The 25,187-nt window shown below is 43.7% G+C and overlaps 1 protein-coding gene across 1 annotated transcript in view; it reads right to left on the bottom strand.

The window, feature by feature from the left end:
* MTUS2 (microtubule associated scaffold protein 2) overlaps positions 1–25,187 on the bottom strand; it is a 368,115-nt gene that overhangs the window by 100,624 nt on the left and 242,304 nt on the right. Inside the window, exons 7-8 of the mRNA XM_069601648.1 lie at positions 20,007–20,105; positions 12,038–12,249 (exon numbers count right to left, since the gene is read on the bottom strand). Coding sequence (XP_069457749.1) covers positions 12,038–12,249; positions 20,007–20,105 — 311 coding nt within the window. The remainder of the gene's footprint in view (positions 1–12,037; positions 12,250–20,006; positions 20,106–25,187) is intronic.

Here is a 25,187-nt window from a genome sequence, read left to right on the forward strand (position 1 = left end):
TGCATCGACAGACCATTCCTTTTAATACCTGTGAGATCTGCGGTGATTTCCCCTCTTTCATTCCTGATGCTGCTAAGTTTGTCTTTTTGTTTGCCAGACTTCCATTTATCACTTTTGTTGACTGTTTCAAAGAAACAGCTATCAGTTTCATTGATTCTAGTATTTTTCTGTTTTCAGTGTCACTAATTTCTCCTCGTCTTTATTTCCTTCCGTTTTCTTGCTTTGAGGTTATTTTTGTGCTATGCTGTACCTATGATACAGGCTACAAATATATTCTTCTTCTAGTGTCCTGAGGTAGAAGCTAACTGATTTAAATCTTTTGTTTTTTTCTGAGTTTTTAATACTAAAATATCATTTTAGGCATGATGTTAGCCATGCTGCACAAATTTCTAAATGTTGCAATTTCATTTTTTTTTTTCATTTCAGTTTAAAATTTTCCCTTGAGACTTCTTTTTGAAACTCGGGTTATTCAGCATATGTCATTTAACTTCCAAATGGTTAAAGATTTTCCTGTTACCCTTCTCTTATTGACTTTTGTCTAATTTCATCAAGGTCAGATAACATATTTTGTATGATTCTAACTGCTTAAAATTTATAAATTTTATGACCCTAAATACTTTCTATCTTTGTGAATGTTCCATGTACACTGAAAAGAATGTATATTCTGCCATTGTTGGGTGCAGTATTTTATATATGTCTATAAGCTCTCATTGGTTAATGACGTTATTCACTTCTATATCTTTGCTAGTCTTCTGTCGACTGCTTCTGTTTATTACTGAGAGAGGAGGTGTTGAAATCTCCCAGGCATAATTTTATGTCGGTCGTCTTCTCCTTTCAGTTCTGTTTTTGCCTGGTGGGTTTTACAGCTCTATTGTTAGACAGACACATTGAGGCCTGTTATATGTTCTTGGTAAATTAACCCTTTTACATTGTATAACGTCCCTCTTACCCTTGGTAATTTGCTCTAAAGTCTACCTTGTGTGCTATCAACACAGCCACTCCATGACTTTTGATTTGTGGTTCCATGTTCCATCCTTCTATTGATACTTTTAACCTGCATCTTTCTGTATTTTAAGCAAAATTCTTGTTGACAGCAGACAGCTGAGTCATGTTTTTTAATCCATGTTTCCATACATACCCTGACAACCTTTTCAAAGATTTTTTTGATGTGGACCATTTCCAAAGTCTTTGGTGTATTTGTTATGATACTGCTTCTGCTTTTTGATTTTTTGTTTTTTTTTAGCCCTGAAGCATGTGGGATCTTAGACCCCTGACCAGGGATCAAACCCACGTCCTCTGCGTTGCAAGATGGATCCTTAACCACTGGACCAGCAGGGAAGTTCCTTGGTGCTTTGCAAATGTTAGGAGGGATATTTGACTGGATTTATTATTTATTTCATTATTCTTAGATTACCAGGTGTTAAATAGTTGACTGTGGTGTTGGAGAAGACTCTTGAGAGTCCCTTGGACTGCAAGGAGATCCAATCAGTCCATTCTAAAGGAGATCAGTCCTGGGTGCTCATTGGAAAGACTGATGCTAAAGCTGAAACTCCAATACTTTGGCCACCTCATGCAAAGAGTTGAGTCATTGGAAAAGACTGATGCTGGGAGGGATTGGGGGCAAGAGGAGAAGGGGACGATAGAGGATGAGATGGCTGGATGGCATCACTGACTCGATGGGCATGAGTTTGGATAAACTCTGGGAGTTGGTGATAGACAGGGAGGCCTGGTGTGCTGCAATTCATGGGGTCGCAAAGAGTCGGACATGACTGAGTGACTGAACTGAAATGAAATAGTTGATAAATGAAGTAATAAGCAAAATGACTGATCAAGGCAACTTGAGTTAGCTATATAATGGGCATCAAAACGCCTGCACCAGAAGTTTAATATGAGGATTAAATGAGATGATGCACATAAAATATAAAGGGCAGAACAGTGTCCAGGACACATTGGGTATTTACAACTAATTTCCCCCTAAATCCTGGAGGCTTTTCAGCAGATTTTTCAAAAGATTAAAGTGACAAGGTTCTCTGTACTGGAACAACTGAGCAATCCCTGAATGTAAAGTCACTGGATCCAAACAGAGTCAGCCTAAAATATCAATAATTTGTTCAGTCGCTCAGTCGTGTTCTACTCTTCATGACCCCAAGGACTGCAGCACCCAGGCTTCCCTGTCCTTCACTATCTCCTGGAGTTTGTGCAAACTTAACTCATGTCCTTTGAGTTGATGATGTCATCCAACCATCTCATCCTAACTACCTTCATGTTTTTTATGTCTCTTGGAGAACTGATCCCTTCATTCATAATGTGTGATGAAGATTATCTGTGATGATCTTATTCTGAAGTCTGCTTTGCCAAGATTATAAAATTATAGCTATTCCAACTTTCTTTGGATTAGTGCTAGCATGGTATATCTTTCTCCATCCCTTTACTTTGGTAAGAGTCTTTATACTTATTTATTTTTAAAACTTATTGTTTTATATTGGAGTATAGTGGATTAACAATGTTGCAATAGTGTCAGATGTACAGCAGAACAACTCAGCCATACATATCCATGTATTCATTCTCCCTCAAACTCCCCTCCCATCCAGGCTGCCACTTAACATGGAGCATAGAGTTTTTATATTTAAATAGGTTTTCTTTTTCTTTTTTTAAAAAATATAAATTTATATATTTAATTGGAGGCTAATTACTTTACAATATTGTATTGGTTTTGCCATACATTGACATGAGTCCACCACGGGTGTACACGTGTTTCCCATCCTGAACCCCCCCTCCCACCTCCCTCCCCATACCATCCCCCTGGGTCATCCCAGTGCACCAGCCCCGAGCATCCTGTATCATGCATCGAACCTGGACTGGCGATTTGTTTCACATATGATATTATACATGTTTCAATGTCATTCTCCCAAATCATCCCACCCTCGCCCTCTCCCACAGAGTCCAAAAGACTGTTCAATACATCTGTGTTTCTTTCGCTGTCTCGCATACAGGGTTATCGTTACCATCTTTCTAGATTCCATATATATGCGTTAGTATACTGTACTGGTGTTTTTTTTTTTCTGGCTTACTTCACTCTGTATAACAGGCTTCAGTTTCATCCACCTCATTATATTAGAACTGATTTAAATATATTCTCTTTAATGGCTGAGTAATACTCCATTGTGTATATGTACCACAGCTTTCCTATCCATTCATCTGCTGATGGACATCTAGGTTGCTTCCATGTCCTGGCTATTATAAACAGTGCTGCGATGAACATTGGGGTACATGTGTCTCTTTCAATTCTGGTTTCCTTGGTGTGTATGCCCAGCAGTGGGATTGCTGGGTCATAAGGCAGCTCTATTTCCAGTTTTTTAAGGAATCTCCACACTGTTCTCCACAGTGGCTGTACTAGTTTACATTCCCACCAACAGTGTAAGAGGGTTCCCTTTTCTCCACACCCTCTCCAGCATTTATTGCTTGTAGACTTTTGGATTGCAGCCATTCTGACTAGCGTGAAATGGTACCTCATTGTGGTTTTGATTTGCATTTCTCTGATAATGAGTGATGTTGAGCATCTTTTCATGTGTTTGTTAGCCATCTGTATGTCTTCTTTGGAGAAATGTCTGTTTAGTTCTTTGGCCCATTTTCTGGAATTGAGCTGCAGGAGTTGCTTGTATATTTTTGAGATTAGTTGTTTGTCAGTTGCTTCATTTGCTAGTATTTTCTCCCATTCCGAAGGCTGTCTTTGCACCTTGCTTATAGTTTCCTTTGTTGTGCAGAAGCTTTTAATTTTAATTAGGTCCCATTTGTTTATTTTTGCTTTTATTTCCAATATTCTGGGAGGTGGGTCATAGAGGATCCTGCTGTGATTTATGTCAGAGAGTGTTTTGCCTCTGTTCTCCTCTAGGAGTTTTATAGTTTCTGGTCTTAAGTTTAGATCTTTAATCTATTAAATAGGTTTTCTTGTGGATAACATATAGTTATGTTAAAAAAAAAAAAACCTTTTTGACTATCTCTGTCTTTTAAGTAGTGTGTTTAGACCACTCACATTTCACGTGATTATGGTTCTGGCTGGATTAATATCTTTATAACTTTTCTATGCATTGCACTGGGGCTTCCTAGGTAGCACTAGAGGGAAAGAACTTGCTTGCCAATACAGGGGACACGGGTTTGATCCCTGGGTCGGGAAGATCCCCTGGAAAAGGGAATGGCAACCCACTCCAGTATTCTTGCCTGGAGAATCCCATGGACAAAGGAGCCTGGCGGGCTGCAGTGGATAGGGTCCCATGGACAGAGGAGCCTGGCGGGCTGCAGTGGATAGGGTCCCATGGACAGAGGAGCCTGGCGGGCTGCAGTGGATAGGGTCCCATGGACAGGGGAGCCTGGCGGGCTGCAGTGGATAGGGTCCCATGGACAGAGGAGCCTGGCGGGCTGCAGTGGATAGGGTCCCATGGACAGGGGAGCCTGGCGGGCTGCAGTGGATAGGGTCCCATGGACAGGGGAGCCTGGCGGGCTGCAGTGGATAGGGTCCCATGGACAGGGGAGCCTGGCGGGCTGCAGTGGATAGGGTCCCATGGACAGGGGAGCCTGGCGGGCTGCAGTGGATAGGGTCCCACAGAGTCAAACACGACTAAAGCTACAACATGCATGCACTGCATTTATTCTCCATTTTTCCCTCCTCTCCTTCTGCCTCCTGTGAGCTTGTAAAATAGACGCACTGCAATTCTTTCACGCTGAAACAATAATGGGGGAATACTCCTGAAGAAAAATTTGAGAAATGATACCCCCTCTGCCTATTCTGTCAGCACAGTTTTTATGATGCCTCTGTTTTAAGAACACTGCCATGTTACAGAGTCAGTGTTTCTCAGGTTTAAATATTTCTCCTTCTGTTCCTGGTGGAGCAGACATCATGAGCCTTTATAATCTCTAGGGACTGAATTACAGACATAGATTGTTGGACTCTCAATAGGTAACTGCTTTTATGAATGATCTCCTAGTCAAGCTGCTTGCAGCGTATGACATCAATCTTATTCTTGCTGTCTTAGTACTTTGATTGTCAGGCATAAAATGAACAATGAAAGCAGTTGTGTGATTTTAATTTCAAACCTAGCATCACTGACGTGTGTGGAACAGGCAGGTTTGCGATTCGTACTTTAGTGAACGAGGGGAGGCGAGCAGCACCTGCTTTTGTAAAACACTCTGGAATTTAAGGTAATCCTTGGCCAGCACTCCTCTCAGAGCACAGATTTCATTTCCAGCCAATGCCCTGTAGATGTCACCATTGCCATTTCTGATGGGGAAAAGCACCAGCTTCACCACAAGCTTTTTCAGTCGCTCAGTCGTGTCCGACTCTTTGCAACCAAATGGACAACAGCACGCCAGGCTTCTCTGTCCATCACCAACTCCCAGAGCTTGCTCAAACTCATGTCATCAAGTCGGCGATGCCACCCAACCATCTCATCCTCTGTCGTCCCCCTCTCCTCCACCTTTAATCTTTCCCAGCATCAGAGTCTTTTCCAATGAGTTGCCTCTTTGCATCAGGTGGCCAAAGCACTGGAGCTTCAGTTTCAGCATCAATCCTTCCAATGAACATTCAGAGTTGATTTCCTTTAGGATTGACTGGTTTGATCTCCTTTCCGTCCAAGGGAGTCTCAAGAGTCTTTAACAGCACCACAATTTGAAATTATCAGTTCTTTGGTGCTGGATCTTCCTTATGGTTCAACCCTTACATCTATACATGACTACTGGAAAAACCATAGCTTTGACTAGATGGACCTTTGTCAGCAAACTGATGCCTGTTTTTTATTATACTGTCTAGATTTGTCATGGTTTTTCTTCCAAGGAACAAGCGTCTTTTAATTTCATGGCTGCAGTCACTATACTCAGTGATTTGGAGTCCACGGTGATGGAGGCCAAACCTGTTGAACCATCTGGTTGTTAAGGAACCAGGGGGGTCTGCTTGTTCTGACCCATTTACAGATGCTCCTCTGAAAGTGCCAAACTCTGGATACTTTCTCATTCTGTATCATTCTCATCTACTGTCTGGTACCTGGTTTTACAGTTCACTCCTTCTTTCAGAAACTCCTCTCTCATTTGGCTTCTTCGAGGAGGGACTCTCCTGTTCGCACTGACCTTTCTCCTCATCGCCTGTGTTTCCTTTCTTTCCCACTCCTTCTCCTTGGGTCCCTACAGAGGCTCTGTCCCGTGTCCTCCTGTACACATGCTCCTGTCAATCACCCTCTTCTAATGTCACTTCTACACAAATGACTCCCAAATCTGCTTTTCTAGAGCTTCCTTTTTCTCTCCTGACATTCAAACTCATGTTTAACTTCCTCATGGAGCCCCTAGCATCACAGAGAACAAAGAATCTTGGAAATCGACAAAGCAGGACTAGCCCAGGTTGAGGGAGGAGATGTTACATACGGGAGCAGGCTCCTCTGTCCATGGGGTTCTCCAGGCCAAGGATCCTGGAGTGGGTTGTCATTTCCTTCTCTAGGGGATCTTCATGGGTAACTATAATATAAAATAATAAGCTCCTCCCACTTGAAATTCCTGAGAGAACGGGACAGAGAGCACTCCTGGAACATGCGATAGAATTCTCAACAATTTTTTCTGAATTCCAAAGGAACAGATGATAGTATATTTGAGTAATATACGTATTGTGTAAAAGTACATTTTTGGAGGAAAAATGTCCATCCCTACATGGATGCACAAAGTGTGCAGTTCCAGAGAAAATAGTTAAACAGAGAACCCGCCACCTCTTTATAAATATTCCTGAGCCGTAAACACAAGAGTCCTACTTGAGTATAACACTCCTCAGTTTTGTGATTTCCATTTGGGACTTGTTGGGGCCAGGGTGGGGACGGTTTACCTCTTACCACCTGGAGCCTTTTGGACTTGTAAACCCCAATGGACCCCCCAACTGGCTCACAGGCTGGGTCCTGGGGTCCTGGATCCACCCTCTCCTTTGTGTCAGACCCTCCTCCTCACCCTCCCACCCTTTGCCCAGATTATTACTACAAGCAGCTGAGCTTCCTAAGTGTTTTCTCTGCTTGGGGTTCTCTTTCTGCCGTCCATCCCATACTCTGCTTTTATATCACCTGTCCTGAAATGCAGCTTCAAATGTACTCTGTCCAAAACTCTCAGAGCCTCCTGACTGCCTCAAATTGAGCCTCTCTGTACTTTGCTATTTGAATCACCAAACCCTTCTGCCTCATTTCTGGCTACTGACAGTCCAGAAGCTCCACACTTTAGGCAAATCAGACTCTACTCCTGGCAGATCCAGCCTGGTTTGTTCCAGGGCTGTGCCGCCCGCTAAGCTGGGCCCCCCATCTCTGCCGTGGAAGCCTGATTTACTCTCGAGGGCCAGTACACAAGCATCCGTCTTCTCTGGATGGCCACGTGGCCCCGGCTGGAGTAATCGCTCCCTGTGGGACCCCTGAGAGCCACATCAATACTCTGTCCTCCAGGGATTCGAACAAGTGTCTTTCCCCTCTGGAATTAGAAGGCAGGGTCTGAGGCTGAGTTTTTAAATCTTCCACTTAACCAACAGGTGTAGAATTAAACTGAATGGCTAGGATGCATGGTGATGTATGTTTGGGGTCAGAGATAATCCAAAGAGTGTATGTGGAGTAAAGAGGTGGGTCTCGCTGTAACTCACTCAGGCCCTGAGGGTCCTGGTACAAATGGACCATGTTCCCAATCCTCCCCTAAATATAAGGCACAGTACAAATCCTCATAGCCTTGAAGGCTGTGTGGAGAGGGAGAGGAAATACCATATCATTCTGGAAAACATGGGCTGGACATGAGTTGATACGGGTTGGACATTGGCTGGACATGGGTTGATTGGACATGGGTTGATATGACATTACTTTGTCTACAAAGGTTCATCTAGTCAAGGCTATAGTTTTTCCAGTTGTCATGTATGGATGTGAGAGTTGGACTATAAAGAAAGCTGAGTGCTGAAGAATTGATGCTTTTGAACTGTGGTGTTGGAGAAGACTCTTGAGAGTCCCTTGGACAGCAAGGAGATCCAACCAGTCCATCCTAAAGGAAATCAGTCCTGAATATTCACTGGAAGGACGATGCTGCAGCTGAAACTCTTAATACTCTGGCCACCTGATGGGAAGAACTGACTCACTGGAAAAGACCCTGACGCTGGGAAAGATTGAGGGCAGGAGGAGAAGGGGACGACAGAGGATGAGATGGTTGGATGGCATCACTGACTCAATGGACAGGAGTTTGAGTAAACTCCAAGAGTTGGTGATGGACAGGGAGGCCTGGCATGCTGCAGTCCATTGGGTTGAAAAGAGTTGGACACGACTGAGCAACTGAACTGAACTGATATGGGTTGGATATGGGTTGATATGGGTTGTATTGTGGCTCCATTGCTTTCTAATTCTATTGTCTTGGGAAGGCTACAGAACCTCCCTGAGCCTCCGTCTCCTCAACTGTCCCATGAAAATAATGTTAACACCAGGCAGGGTTTTGTGAGGGTTAAAATGTTATATGTAAGCTGTCTAGGACACTGGAGATGGTCAATAAACAAGAGTGATGTTACTAAAATGCTTTGTCTTTTACTTTTTGAACTCTATAGAACCTTTCATTGGTGGAGGCAGGGTTGATTAAAACCTACTAACGTAAGTGAATTGAAGATGAAACATTAAATATATGAACTACATTAAAAATATGTACACCCCTAACTGAGGCTTCCCTGGTGGCTCAGACGGTAAAGAATTTGCCTGAAATGCAGGAGACCCAGGTTCAATCCCTGGGTCAGGAAGAACCACTGGAGAAGGAAATGGCAAACCCACTCCAGTGTTCTTGGCTGGGAAATCCCACAGACAGAGGAACCTCAAAGAGTCTGAGAAGACAGCAACTAACTCTTTCATACTATATACTTTAGGGAAAAGGAGGCTGATGTTTATTAATTTTGATTAAGCTTAGAAAATACACAAATGCTTGACATTAATTTTCATTCTCTGTATGCCTAATAATATTTTCAATAATAAATAAAAAGTATTAAAACCAACATCTGTCACATTCATAAAGTAAAATGATAAAAATTATACAAACCAATATGAAAAAACTGAATAAATATAATAAACCTAATTAAAAATGAAATGAAAACGAATACACTCTAAGATGTAACTTGTAAAATTTGATGCTACGGGGCGAGGCATGCCGCTTAATACGTTATTAATATTAACAGGACCATCATCTGTGTTGTTTCCTGGATTAGCCACCAGGGGCTGCTAAAGAGTAGTGTTTCTGGGAACCAGGCAGAGAAAGATTAAAAAAAATAATCTTTCAACATGACCCTGAGAAGTGCAAGTCCCTGAGAATCACACTTATTACTATACCCCCCAGAGGTCTGAGACCGCAGATTTCAGCAAAGCTGTCTGGCTGGTGGTGAGGACTGTGCCCTGTTGGCAGAGTGGAGCTACCTAAAATCAGCATAAATGTGAGGCTGGTGTTGGCACTTAAAGGTGACATCTGAGCGTCCCCGGACGCTGGGCTCAGACTGAAACACAGCTGACAATGCTCACAGCCGCTGTGCCATGAGCTGTGAAGCACAGGGCAGAAATGGAAGATTCTTATCTAGGCTTCCTTTTTCTAGTGACTTCCCATCCTTAACAGCCAGTAGGGGGCTCTGATGGACATGCCTGCAAATCACCTGCCAGCCCTTTGGGATCTCCAACGGAAGGGCCATGTGGATGCTACAGAGAAGTACAACTATTGGCCCCTGGACCCACAGGAATTCTCCTGGGGCCCAGAAATGCACCGTTACAGGGAACTGACCCTGAATCTCAACACAGAAAACTCTTTTTCTCTGCCATGATGCCATGAGTGGGGTCTAAAATTTCCAACTTGAAAACACACAGCATGTTAGAAAAAAAAAAAATGAAAGTGTTAGTCGCTCAGTCATACCTGACTGTTTGCGACCCCATGGACTGTAGCCTCTGTCCATGGGATTCTCCAGGCAAGAATCCTGGAGTGGGTAGCCATTCCCTTCTCCAGGGGAATCTTCCTGATCCAGGGATAGAACTTGGGTCTCCCGCATTACAGGCCGATCTCTGACCGTGTGAGCCACAGGGCAGCCCTCACAGTACGTGTGACCAGTGTGTTAAGTTGGTGTCTGCTGGCAAATCAATCCACAGCAAATCTTTATCAAGGATTTGCTACGACACTGCGTGATGCATAGAAGCAGCACAGTGGCCAGAGTGACACAGTACATGTCATCACCGAACTGCAACGCACAGCCCTGATTTCCTCTCTTTAGTAAAGACCTGACAGTCAGTGGAAAACATATATCCAGCCAAAGAATAGAAAATACAACTCTCCCTAATAAGAAAACTGCTCAATATTTAACATGGCAAGTCCAGCCCCTTTGGTGCCTCAAAAACGTGTCTGTAATTGTAATTCTTACAGGGTGGGAACACAGTCATTTCGGTTCTTCAAGGCTGACCCCAGAGGTACCAGACCAGAAGGGAAGACATAACATTCAAATTGGCCATTGATTGCTGGTGTTAACATTTTGACAAGGGAGGAAAAGGAAACTATTGATAAAACTGAAATCTGTTCATCTTGTCTTTGATCACAACTATACACTGGGAATTAGCTCCTTGGGCGAAAAGCTTTAAGCAAAAACAGGAAACAAGCATTAAACAGGGCAGCTGAGGCTTCTATACTGGGAGAGACAAGAGAGGCTGCAGGCTGCCATAAAAGGTCAGAGTCCTCAGCACTTTAAGGTTCAGATAATAAGGAAAACCAGTGGACATGGTGTTGGTTAATATTCTTCTGATTTTTCTTCTTTAAACTAGCTAGAAATTTAGTTAGTTCATTTTCCTGGTTGGGGGACATTTCTATAGCACTTTTACTTTCATTTATAGATCCCAGGAGGTCCATACATGAAATTAATGCCTTATAGGTTATTGATATGGTAACTCGTAGTGTTTAAACTTCAAAGGTAAAGGTTTCAAGTTCTCCCCCAAATGCTCCTTGGTCACCCCGGGATGGAGCAAGAATGTACAAAGTCAGACTCAGGCTCCCACCGCCTCCCTTCTACACTGAGAGACAGAGAGGCTGAACCATGTTTGGTGAACGTTACCAGACGGTACCAAGGGCTTCCCAGGTGGTGGTAGTGGTAAAGCATCCACTTGCCAATGCAGGAAACGCAAGAGACGTGGGTTTGGTCCATGGGTCAGGAAGAGTCCCTGGAGAAGGAAATGGCAACCCACTCCGGTATTTTTGCCTGGGACATTTCACGGACAGAGGAGCCTGGTGGGCTACAATCCACAGGGTCACAAAAGACAACAACAAACCAAGTCTGATAACACACCCAGCATCCGGACGAGCCCAGGAGACTCTGGACTCTTAGGCTGAGGAACCCAAGGCCTCTCTGCATTATCAGAAGAAACAAGGGGTCGGGGACACCCCCTCCCCACGCTGCCCCCTGCACACTGTGAGCGTGGCCCGGAGGAGAGGCCCCAGGCTCTGCAGCTTCCAGGTCCCCTAAAGGACCACAGTAGCCCACTCTGCTGCACTGGCTTGCTCTGTGCTCAGCGGCACAGATGTCTCAGAACCTGGCCACCTCGGGTCCAGAATGCAAACCACCACATGCCCCATTCTCACCTTCCAAACCTCCCTTTATACCTTTCCTTTTTTTCTTTCCTTTGGAGAAGGCAATGGCAACCCACTCCAGTACTCTTGCCTGGAAAATCCCATGGACAAGAGGGGCCTGGTAGGCTACAGTTCATGGGGTTGCAAAGAGTTGGACACGACTGAGCGACTTCACTTTCACTTTTTCACTTTTCTTTTTTTTAATGTAATTTTCCCTTTTGGAATCAAGATTATGAATCTGTCTTCCCAGACTAACGTCTTTCACACACAAGTCTCAATTCGGCTCCCCAAACATCCCACGATGCTGGCCGAGACACCGCAGCACCTGAAAATCAAACCATCTCTAACCCCAAACCCGAATTAAAGCTCGCACACTAAGAACCATCCCCGCCACTGCCCTCCGCTTCCACATCCACCAGGCGTGGCCTACCTTCCCGAAGAAGAGCTGCGTGGCCACGGCGAGCGCCTGGAAGCCGCGGACGGCGGTCCTCAGCTCCGCCCGCGCGAGCCCCAGCTGCCGGGCCTGCTGCTCGTAGCGCTCCTTCAGCCGCTGCGCCAGCAGCCGCTCCGCCTCACGGGCCTGTGGGTCCGGCTTCGGGGAGAACCCGTTGCGGGGGGCCGTGGTCCTCTGCTTGGGGTACCCTAGGAAGCAAGGGTGAGAAAACAGTCAGCCCAGATGTGACCAGTGCTCCTCATGACACACAGATGCCGGCAAGGGGCTGAGAAGGAACGGCCCGCTGTGTGTCAAAGTGTTAAAAGGAAAAAAACAAGGACTGTGAAGTACAAGGTTTCACGCTTGGAAGCAGAGAAACAGACAGAATTGCCCAATTCCGCCCAGCTGCCTACATTTCTTCCCGGTCTACTTAGAGAGACTTGGAGCAGTTGGCATTTTTTTTTTTTTTTTTTTTTACCTTCAAGGGGATTCCCCTTGGAAAGCATCTAAAGGGAAATCACTCAATCCAGGTTGAAGCCAGACTTAAAACCTAGCAACTCTTTCACTGACGGGCTTCCCCGGCGGCTCAGCGGTCAAGAATCCAGCAGGGCAGGAGATGTGAGTTTGATCCTTGGGTCAGCAAGATTCCCCTGAAGGAGGAAATGGCAAGCCCCTTCAGTATTCTTGCCTGAAGAATCCCGTGGACAGAGGAGCCTGGCGGGCTACAGTCCATGGGGTGGCGAAGGAACAGACATGCCTGCAGCAACTGAGCACGCACGCATACATGCGTCAAGCACCTGTTCAGTCAATGACATGCGGGAGGCCCAGTGGACTTGCAAAGAAATGAGGCCCTGCCCTTGCCCATGGGCAAGTCAGCGTCAGCATCTGGGCTCTGGGTTCTCTGATTCCTCGCCAGGCATCTCAACACCTAAGGACACTTGCTGACCCACTCTGCAGCATCTCTGACTGAACTCACAAGTTTGGGGGCACACCTGAACCTAGAACATTCTCCCATTCCCCCAGTCTCGTCCCAATCACATCCCCTGGTTGCATTACTCTGAGTAGGGGCACATAGAATCTATGGTGATCCCAGCGACCACTGGCGACTCAGAGCAAAGAAGCCAGTCAGCTTCTGTTCTTACAGATGAATGCAAGCAGTTTGCGTGCAAAGGCTGAGCACCAGGATGAACACGGGCCTTCAAAATGCAAAGAGAACATGAAAAATTCATCTGCAGTCATCTGGTCACTATCCAGAGGATTCTAATGGATGGAAAAGCATGCTTCAGTCCTGAAGCTGGAAGCTCAACGCACATGACAAGCAAACACTGCAGCCTTGGGACCTGCATGTTTACAATCTCAGAGAAGGCCCACGACCTTAACACTTGTAAACAAGAGGGAGAAGAACGGAAGGACACAACTTTGATAGCCCTCCAGCTTAAGGAAAAGCACTTCATGAGTTTGGTCCACCTCCCAACAGACAGGAAGTCTGTTTCTTGCAGGCTGGCACCAGCATGACACCCCAGGGAGCACAAGTGCTGAGTTCTCTGTCGTCTTAGACAGGCTTTATTTTTCTTAAACTGATCTAAATTTATTTCAGAAAAAAATGTGCCCAGTAGCACACTACTTTCTACTCACCGCTGGCACTTGTCTGTCTGGAGTCGGCTAGTGCTGGGGAGAGTGGACAGCACGAGAGCAGGACATTTCCTTCCGGCCAGTGTGGAGCACGGGTAAGGGCAGGAATTACTGGGTTGGCCAAAAAGTTCGATCTATGGAAAAACTCAAACGAACATTTTGGCCAAACCACCCAATCATAAATAAGTATTCCAGAAAGAAGAAGGGCCTCTCAGGTGGCTCAGGGTTAAAGAACCCTCCTGCCAATGGAGGAGACACAAGAGATGATCCCTGGGTTGGAAAGATGCCCTGGAGAAGGAAATGGCAACCCATTCCAGTATTCTTGCCTGGGGAATCCCACGGACCGAGGAGCCTGGTGGGTTTAGTCCATGCGGTTGCAAAGAGTTGGACACGACTGAGAGACTAAGCATACACACTAGAAAGAAGAGGGTTACCTTTCCCATTCCAAGGAAAGAGCAGATTATTTTCTATTTTGATGTACAGAAAATAGGAGGAAAAAAAAAAAAGATGTTACAGCCAGAGTTTCCCAAGCCAACTATAAGAATTGGTTATGATAACACACTCTTTAGACAAAAATTTATGCAAAATAGTCTCAACTTTGGGACATTTATTATCATTTATTATTTACAAGAAGTATGAGTGTTATTTATCAAAGTAAATCTAAATGTCTCCTTCCTCCAAGGGTGAAAAATCTTGGCTTAATGGTGTTATAACAATTGCTTAATTTTTATATCAAAAATTATAGTTACATCTGGCTTCCCTGGTAGCTCAGTTGGTAAAGAATCTGCCTGCAACGCAGGAGACCCCAGTTTGATCCCTGGGTCAGGAAGATCCACTGGAGAAGGGATAGGCTATCCACTCCAATATTCTTAGGCTTCCCTTGTGGCTCAGCCGGTAAAGAATCTACCAGTGTGGCAGACCTGCATTCGATCCCTGGGTTGGGAAGATCCCCTGGAGAAGGGAAAGGCTACCCACTCCAGTATTCTGGCCTGGAGAATTCCATGGACTGTATAATCCATGGGGTCGCAAAGAGTCGGACACGAGTGAGCGACTTTCACTGGTGAAGATGGAGTAAGAAAGGAGTAGATTTATCTTCTCATCTGAAACGACCCAAAACACTTGACCAAAATATGTATCAGTGGGTTTCAAGACATTATATTAGGCAATGAAGCGCGAGGAACCAAAGACTCCAAAACACACGAGACGACCCCTACCACCCCCAGGGATGCCTGAGCCTGCTCTCTGGGTGGTCTTCCAGGCTGTGGCACAGAGAGTCAGGAAGCCCAGCGTGGGTCTGGTAGTCTTCCCAACTTGGCACGGTGGAGCTGGGGGCTCAGGAAGTTCAAGGGTCAGTGGTTACAGGGCAGAGTAGCTGAGAGGACAGCTCCACAGAGACACAGGGTGACACAGAAGGGCCTCTCGAGTTTCTGGACAACTTACATCAGTGCAGCAGGTGAGGACAGTGTCCAGCACCAGGGAGTGGATTCTACCCAGGACTAGCAGGAACACTACCGGGAGCTCACAGAAGGCCAGGATCAATTCCTGTGCCCTCCGCAATTCCCAGGGCATCAGAACACCTGGAAGGCTCATATCATGGTGCTCTGCTGAAACCAGTCCTGGACTAACTGCTGGTCAGGATCTGTTTAACAAAGCTAATGAGAAAGATCCAAAATGATCAAGCTCTTTCCAAGTCACATAGTTTTACCCAATAACAAAGCTTAAGAATATTTATAGAATTTAAAAAAAAAATCCAACAAGGAAAAATTTACAATGTCAGTCATCTAAAAAAATTCTCAGGCATGTAAATAAGCAGGGATGTACAAGTCATGATGAAGAGGGGATGCAATTAACTGAAGTCAGCCAAGAAAAGCACCAGCAATTAACAGTTATTATAACTATATTCCATATATCAAGAGGCTGGAGGAAAGACTGAGTACATCAAATAGAAACAAAGATAAAAAGAGACTTAAATAAAAATTCTAGAGATTAACAATTCAAATGTCTGAGATAAAAATACACTGGATGGCATTAAGATTAGACACTGCATATGAAAAGATTAATGGCATGGATTTGCATAGCAGCATTACTCATAGTAGCCAAAAGCTGGAAACAAGTGCCCATCAACCGATGAGTGGATAAACGATGACACATTCACATGGTGTACTATTATTCAGCCCAAACCAGGAACGAAACACTGATCCAGGAAGGAAATACTACTGATCCTCACTTTGACATGGATGAACCTCAAAAACGTGCGAAGTGAAAACAACTGATGAAGAAAGCCACACAGAATATGATTCTACTTCCATGAAATGTCCAGAATAAGCAAGTCCATGAAACAAAATAGACTAGTGGTTGTCAGCGGCTGGGGAGCATGGGTAGTGAGCTCATGGGTATGGGTTTCTTTTGAGGCTAAAAGAAAATGCTCTGGAAGTAGTGGTGATTGCTGCACAATTTTGTGAATATATTAAAACCACTGAATTGTACACTTTAAAAGAGTAGAATTCACAATATGCAAATTACTAAAGAAGCAGCTGAGGCTCGGAGAAATTCTGTTATTTGCCCCAGTTCATACATCATGTGAGCCACCAAGCCAGGATTTGAACTCAGTTTGGTCTATTCTCCTGGGCCAAACTGCTTGGCAACATTTAGAATTTGCAGAAGAGTTTCTAGTGAAGACAACTCCATGCAAGCATTTCCAAAAGCTGGAAGAAAACCAGCAGGAATAGGTGTCACAGAGTTAAGGGAAAGAAAATTTCAGGAAAGGAGTGATCAGTAATGCCAAAGGCCACAGAGATAAGGACCAGGACGTGTCACTTAGACTTAATAACCAGGAGGTCATGAGAGGCCTTTGCAGGATTTGGGGGGAGGGAAGGCAGTGGAATAGGGAGGGGGTCGCTAGCTGGCAGGAATGGGAGAAGTCATCTGTAGGCAAGGGACAGAGACGAGAATCACAAGATGCCTCTTCCCCAAGCCTGGCTGCAAAGGTGGGGAGAGAAATGGGTCAAGACGATCCTCAGGGAAGTTCCAGAGCAGCAGGGGAGGGAAACACACCTGGACTTCAGCTGCCACTCCTCAATCACATGACAGTTGAGGGTTCAAGGCTTGACAGAGGCACCACCGACCAGTGCAGCTCGGCTTATTTGATGTTCAATAATCTGAAGAAAGGGGAGTTGCCCTGAGAGAGGGATGGAGGAGGCAAGGAGAGGAGGCTGGGGACAGGAATGCTGTGCTCCCAGACCTGTCCACTCTCATTATATAGGTTTCTCTTCACCAGAGCTGGCTTGACATTCTCCTGTGGTAGCCCAGACCCCAATGCTTCTGCTCCTCTGCACACATATGCAGATGCTTTGAGCTGTTCATGTTCTCCCAAAATTCATGTGCTAATCCCTAATCTCCTCTGGGGAAAGCATTTAGGTCATGAGGGTGAGGCTTCCACGAATGGGATTAGTGGCCTCATGAGAAGAGACACCAGAGAGATGACCTCGTTTTCCCCACATGCTGAGAAAGCAAGATTTACCAAGACAGCCCTTGTTGTGTGGAGTATCAGACAAGTCTCAACAAATTTGAAAGGACTAAAATCATCCACCTTTGGCCACCCAATGCGAAGAACTGACTCACTGGAAAAGACCCTGATGATGGGAAAGATTGAAGGCAGGAGAAGGGGACGACGGAGGATGAGAAGGTTGGATGGCATTACTGACTCGACGGACATGAGTTTGAGTAAGTTCCAGGAGTTGGTGCTGGACAGGGAAGCCTGGCGTGCTGCAGTCCATGGGGTCACAAAGAGTTGGACACGACTGAGCAACTGATCAGCACTGAACTGAACAAATCATCCAAAGTATGTTCTCCAGACACAATGGAATTAAATTAGAAATATAATCAGACCTCTGGAAAGTCCTAAATATCTGCAAACTAAAAACAATGCTGCTAAATAATCATGGGGAAAGAAGAAATCAGAAAAGGAAACCTGAAAATATTTTGAACTCAATGAAGATGAAAACCCAATATATCAAAATATGTGAATTACAGCTAACATAGTATATGAAGGGACATTTACTGTATTAAATGCACATTAGAAAAGCAGAAAGACTTCAAATTAATGACATTCCCTAATTAAACTCAACGTCAGCAGAAGAGATAATAATGATCACAGTAGAAATCTACTGAGAATCAAGTCATATTTTACACTACATACAAAACAAATTAAATGGATCATAGATGTAAATATAAAATCTATATGTATTTTAGAATAAAATGTAGGAGAAAATATTTATGAACTTGGGTTATGTAAAGATTTTTAAGATAATACTAAAAATATGGTCCATAAAAGAAAAAATCATGAATTGGACTTCGTGAACATTAAGAACTTCTAATCTTCAAAAGACATTGTTAGGGGAGTGCAAAACAACACATAAATTGTGGAGAAAAGAAAACTGCAGATCACATACCTGAAAAAATTGTGACCAGAATATATAGAAATTCTCAAAATTCAATAAAAAAAACACTTCCAATTGAAATGGCAAAAGATTGGAATATTTTATGGAAGAATACACACAGATGTCAAATAAATGTAAAAAAGATGTTCAACATTTTAATGTCATTAGTTGCCAGGTAAATGCAAATTAAAACCATGAGATACTGCCATGTACCTATTATAATGTTTATTATCTAAAAGACTGACCATACCAAGGGTTGGCAAGGACATGGAGGAACTGGATCTCTTGGACATCACTGACGGGAATATAAAATGGTACAACTACCTTGGAAAACAGATTGGAAAACTTTTAAACAGATTTAAAAGTTAAACACATAGCTATCATATGACTTAGGCATTCCACTCTTAGCTATTTGCCAAGAAAAATGAAAGCAGAGGTCTATACCAAGGCTTGTACAAATGTGCGTGGTAGCTTCATTTATAATAGCCAAATCCCTGGGGGAAATCTCCAAAGTGTCTCAGTAGGTAAATGGATAAATTGTGGTACTTACACAGTGGAGTTCTATTCGCTGATAAAAAGGAATGGACTACTGCTTCAGTAGATCTGAACCCCTTCCCTTCCTTCCTCTCCTTTCCTCTGTTTTCTTTTTCCTTTCTCCCCTCTCTTTGCCTTCATTGACACGGATTTAAATTTTTTAAGCCCTCATTTCAACCTTTCCCTGCATATGTCTTGTTGGAAGTTTACAGGAACATCCTGACTTTACCCACATGGACAGCTGCAAGAGCAAAGGATTCCCACACCATGAAGTTTCTAACAACTAACCACACTCCTCCCTCAACTTGCCTTTAAAAGTGCTTTGCTGAAATCCTTTGAGCAGTTCTGGGTTTTCAGAGCACAAACTACCAGTCTCCTTGCAGGCTCTGCAATGAACCTTTTTCTGCTCCAAACTCCGACGTTTCAGTTTGTTTTCCCTCCTGTGCATCAGGCACACAAATCTGCCTTTGGTAACAGGCTCTGTCTCCTGACCCTCTTCATGTGTGACTTTGGATTACTTCCTATACATTTTTAAAATTTACTGGAAACATTATTAATAAGGTCATTATTTGACAAGGTTTCTGGTTCATAGCGCAACAAGTAAGAGTGCAGTTCAAAGTGGGATTCGAAGTGCTTGTGTTGAAACAAAGGCTCTGCTATTTATTTCCTGTGACTTTTGGGCAAGTTAATGAAAATCTATGAAGTTCAATTTCCTCACATACAAACGAAGAGGCAATATCGTACCCATCTCCCAGTTACTGTGGGCATTACATAAATGAATTCATTTAAAGACCCAAGGACAGTACCTGGTATACAGTAAGAACTCAAACTTAAGCTGCTATTATTGCTACTATTTTTGTGCTTAAAGGTTATATTGCATTCTGCTCTACAAAGAGGATGATGTCTTACAACATGAATTTCCATAATAGGTAATTTTCAACTTTCACAACATTATATAGCTTGTTCATATAAGTATGTAAATAAATAACATAACAAGTGTTTGATATCCATGGTTCATCTTTTTCTCCTCTTTTTGGAAAAATATTATCTCTTGAGGTAAGATCTCCAAAATCTGTTTTCCAATTATAAATTATCTCAGGTGCTGTTGGAATAGCAGATACTCCTACACAGAGAAGATCCTACCCTCTAAATGCAGCATTAATAACATTTTTTTAAAGACAAAATGATGCCAACAGCTGGTTCATTTCAGCTGGAGTCAGAACACAGCCGTACACGAACGTCAAGCCCTGGAACAGTCACGCGTACCACGTGGGCTGGCATCACTCCACTAATGACATTTGAACAAAATGCATTCCAAGTTCAAGTCTCCTCAGATAACATAGTTCACATTTCTTAAATACCTGGTGAGTGGAGCTTGGTGCTCGAAGCCGCTGTCCTCTTAGGAGATGAAACTGCAGGTTTATTGGCATCTTGCTCTTTTTGTACTTCTTTCTTGGCTCCTATAAATAATTTAAAAAGAGAGAAAGAAACAAAAGAGAGCTCATTACAATCAAAACGGTTAACACAAATTGTTTGTGGAAAGGGAGGCTTAACAAAAGGCGCACAGAACAAAATAATATTTGGGTGATTTGTTGCTATAGTCACCACCTCCTGTGCTTCAGGAATGACACGCTTGTTTATAGCAAAGGGAATTTTGTTACGAGCAGTCAGAGGAATAAGTACACTGCTGTCTCTGACATGATGAAAACCGCCCCTGTCTCTGGGGGTCACCGCACCCCAAAGGCCCTTACAAACTATGTGGGAATTAAAATTCACTGTCCTCAGCCACTAACTCAGTCGGCCTGTCTCCTTGCCAAAACAAATTTTCAGAAGATGGAGAAGGAAGCTGTAGCCGAATCTAACTGCTAATGACTCCAGCATCATGAGAGCTGAGCCTCCGGGGACTTGGTCTGCCTCTAATTAATTTCCACGCAGCTGGTCTGCAGAGGTGACCTGGAGAGCCTCCGAGTTCTGTCTCTGCTGCAGCTGAGCCTTTGTGGGACCAGATGGCAGAGGCGGCTGCAGCAGCTCGGGACATCTTGAACTTGGGCTCAATCTAAGAACGGGCACTCGGGACATGGCCCCATTTCTCCCTTGTATGCTGGGCACAGACCCTCACCTCACATCCCCTTCATCAGAAAGTCAAAGAATGATGGATGGAAGATCAGAGAAGTAACACCAACCTGGGCGAACCTAGACCTCTCTCCACCTCAGGACCATTTATTATGCCATTTCAAAAATAAACCCTGGGCTTTCCTGGTGGCTCAGTGGTAAAGAATCCAACTACCAGTGCAGGAGACAAGGGTTTGACCTCCATCTGGGAAGGTCCCATGTGCTAAGCCCACACACCACAACGACTGAAGCCTGTGCACCTCGGGCCCATGCTCAGAAGCAAGAGAAGCCATCTCAATGAGAAGCTCATGCACTGCAGTGAAGAGTGGCCCTGCTCGCTGCGACTAGAGATAGCCCACACACAGCAGCAAAGACCCAGCACAGCCAAAAATAATAAATAAATAAATTTTTAAAAAACCCCGAACACTGTGATTAAAAAAATAAACAAACCCTAGTGATGGTGATGGTCCCTTGGAAGCAGAATACAAACTTCCCTCTTCACTCCCGGCCCCACCTTGTTACTCTCCCTTCAGAGGTAACTGCTGCTAGCAGTTTGCATTTATTCTTCCAGACATTATTCTAGTTATTTATAAACATACCTACACAAACACATACATGGCTATTAATTAAATGAATCGCATACTGCGATTTCTTTTTACCTACCCACACTTTTCAAGATCCTTTTCATATCAGCGCATTTATAGATCTTTTAAACATGTCACATCATATTAAGGGGCAAAGAAACACTATAATTTACCCATCCTCCAGTGATGAGCATTTAGAGTGTTTGCAAGCGTCAGCTATTAAAAAAGATAAATGTGCTATGTAAACAGTTTTCTACTTGTTTCTTTGTAAGCATGTATTGGCCTCTTTACAGAATAAATGCACAGATACGCTTTTGCCAGATTAAGAGTCTGCTCATTCGCAGTATCGCCAGACATAGCCCAGTTGTCCTCCACCCAAAGCTGCTAATTGACATTCCCAACCAAATGTGGGAGACCAGTTCTTTGTACACGTCCCATGCCCCACTGACACTGAAGTCTCCGTCCTTTTGATTTTTTGCCAAATGCTTGGAATCTTTTAAAATTGGTCATATGCATTTGAAAATTGCCTCATTAAACCCTTCACCCATTTTTCTTATTGATGTGTAAGAATTCTTCATTTATCCTAGATATTAATCCTTTGCCTTTTCCACGTTTTACTTTTTACAACTTATTTATAGTACCTTTTGTTGTACTGTATTTTAAAATTTTCAATATGTCCAAATATGTCAACTTTCCCTTACAGCTTTAAAAGCACTGTTTGAGATTATTTATATGCATGTGTGTATGCAAACGTATGCACGTGTGTGTGTGTGTGTGTGTGTGTGTGTGTGTGCATGCACCCATACACATGACTGGGGAGTCATTTCCGGGCTTTGCAGAGGAAGGAACCTCTCTCTACTTTTCTGACCTGACTGAGCTCCTGCTTCTCCTGACCCAGTTGGGCCTGTTTCGCCCCCTCCCTCCATGTCCACTTGCCTCCTGCTCTTCCTCCTACACCTTGCTGGTGCTCAAACTTGCTGAACTTCCTCCCATTGCAGGCACATTCTCTTGAGTGCACATTCCTTCTGCATGGAATGTGCCTCCACGAGCCTGGAGCTCGGTTCACTCACCTGCTCATTCAGGTCCTGGCACAGCCAACAGTCTCCAGGGAGGCAGTGCCTGGCACAACAGGTAAAACAGCCATCCTGCCACCTGACACCCTCCCCTTACCTGCTTCATTCTTCTTTGCATCACTTAGCACCATCCAAAACAGATCCACGAATCTATCTGCTTACTGTCTACCTTCCCCACTAGAATATAAACTTCAGCCAGATAATGCATCCTGCCCTGGACAGCACGGCCATTCAGTCAATGCCCACTGTCCCCTCCATTTCCTATTGGGATCTTTTCAAGACAGCTCAATCCAAGGTATTTAGGGGCTACAGGAGGCTGGACCCTCGGGGGACCTGAAAGCCCAGCCCCCATGCCACTCCACTGAAGCCACACCCACCCCAAGGAGGATCCAATTTGTGGCTCATCTCACTCTCCCTCCCTCTGCTCAGATCTTAGGTTTCAAGTAACACAGAAAGTCACCCAGACTCCTGGGAGCTCAGAAGGAAAGTGTTAAAGGCCAAAGTGTGAGCTAAACACAACACTTTGAAGGGAAACAAAACATAAATATTTATTCAGAGTTTCAATACTTTTCATCCAGCCTTCATGGAATGCTCTTTGGCAGCTTCTATCAAAAATTTAAACATTGATAGACTTGACTCAGCAATTCTGCTTCAACAGATCTCTCTTTGGAATACAAGTGTGAAAAGATGTATGTTCAAAGACACTTCATACATCATTCACAATGATAAAGACATGAAAATAACCAAAATGCACATGGGGAATAAACTATAGTTAAATAAACTCTCGTATGTTCATATGAGGTAGCACTATGTCACCAATAAAAACAATTAGACTGCTTTATAGTATACTGGCATGGAAAGATGTTCACGAGAAATAAATTAAAAAGCTATCTGTTGAATAGTATGCACAGTATTATCCCATTTTTAATACACAGAGATATTATCTATATTACAGCTGTAAATGGGACATCCTCATAGATCAAACGGTAAAGAATCTGCCTGCAATGCAGGAGACCAGGGATCATTCCCTGGATTGGGAAAATCCTCTGGAGAAGGGTATGGCAATCCACTCCAATATTCTTGTCTGGAGAATCCCATGGACAGAGAAGCCTGGGGTGCTACAGTCCATGGGGTCGCAAAGAGTCAGACACGCCTGAGCAACTAACACACACAGCTGTAAATATATAAAAATTTCTGAAAGACTGTTCCCTAGTTTTGTTGTTGTTGTTTAGTCACTAAGTCATGTTCAACACTTTGACCCCATGGACTGCAGCACACCAGACGTCCCTGTCCTCCACTATGTCCGGGAGTTTGCTCAAATTCATGTCCATCGAGTTGGTGATGCTATCCAACCTACTCATCCTCTGTTGTCCCCTTCTTCTTTCGCCTTCAATCTTTCCCAGCATCAGGTTCTTTTCCAATGAGTCAGCTCTTTGCATCAGGTGTCCAAAGTACTGGAGCTTCAGCAACAGTCCTTTCAATGAATATTCAGGGTTGATTTCTTTAGGATTGACTGGTTTTATCTCCTTGTAGTCCAAGGGACTCTCAGGAGTCTTCTCTAACACCACAATTCGAATGCATCACCTTCTTTGGTGCTGAGCCCTCTCTATGGTCCAACTCTCACATCCGTACATGACTACTGGAAAAACCATAGCTTTGACTAGACAGACCTTTGTCAGCAAGTGATGTCTCTGCTTTTTAATGCACTGTCTAGGTTTGTCATTGTTTTTTTTTTTTTTCCTAAGAGCAACAGTCTTTTAATTTCATGGCTGCAGTCATTGTGCACAGTGATTTAAGAGCCCAAGAAAATAAAATCTGTCACTGCTTTCACTTTTTCCCTTTCATGAAGTGATGGGACCAAATACCATGATCTTAGTTTTCTGAATATTGAGTTTTAAGCCAGGTTAAAATATTACTAGTTTTAAAATATTTTTGATAATGGATACTACTTCTGAGCAGTAGGATCAAGGGAATTTTACTTTTTGTTCTCATGTGCTTCTGCATTATTTCCACTTTTAATGAAGATCTCATACATTGTTTTTATAATAAAAATCAAAAGCTATGAAACCGAAAACAAAATGAAAATAATTTGTCTGCTCTATGAAGAAATAAGGAAAGCAACCAGCTGAGTACAAACAATTCCACAAGCATAACTTTGATCGAAAGTTTCATGATCCTGTCCCTGTAGGAACACAGAGCTGCCGAGAAAATTCCTCTGTGGTTCAGGGAACTCTTGATGGCACAGAAAATTAGGGCAATTAGTCAAGAATACAGTGGCTTTTCCAATTTTCTTGCAATCTGGACTCAGAGTAAATAATTTTTAAGTACACTGTAAACTTTCATTTTACTCTGGAAGATCCCAGAGTACCTACTGAAATGGAGCAGGACCCTGTGGTCTTTGCCCCCGCATCCCATCCCCTGCCCATATGTCCTCTGCCTGTCTTCTGTCTGTGGAAAAACTTTAGCCAAAGAGTAAGTTTAATCAGAGAAGTGAGAACATGCAGAAACAGAGGAAAACAGTCACAGGAGACCAAATAATGATAGTTTAGTCTGTAAGCATAGCCGAGGACCTTTAGGACCTTCTCAAGAGCCATAGATAAGATTCTGAGCCATGTGCCGTGAGCTGTCTCATAGATACTGAAACCCCCACCAGGTGGAGGCCAACTGCATAATGACTAGACCGTAGCCGTGACATAAGCTGTAACAATTCTGAGAACCGGCCTCAAGGAAATGGGAGCATGCTGGCCCTGGAACTGAAGGCTAATTGCACTTA

Source organism: Ovis canadensis, chromosome 10 (assembly GCF_042477335.2).
Source record: "Ovis canadensis isolate MfBH-ARS-UI-01 breed Bighorn chromosome 10, ARS-UI_OviCan_v2, whole genome shotgun sequence".
Lineage (NCBI taxonomy): Eukaryota > Metazoa > Chordata > Mammalia > Artiodactyla > Bovidae > Ovis > Ovis canadensis.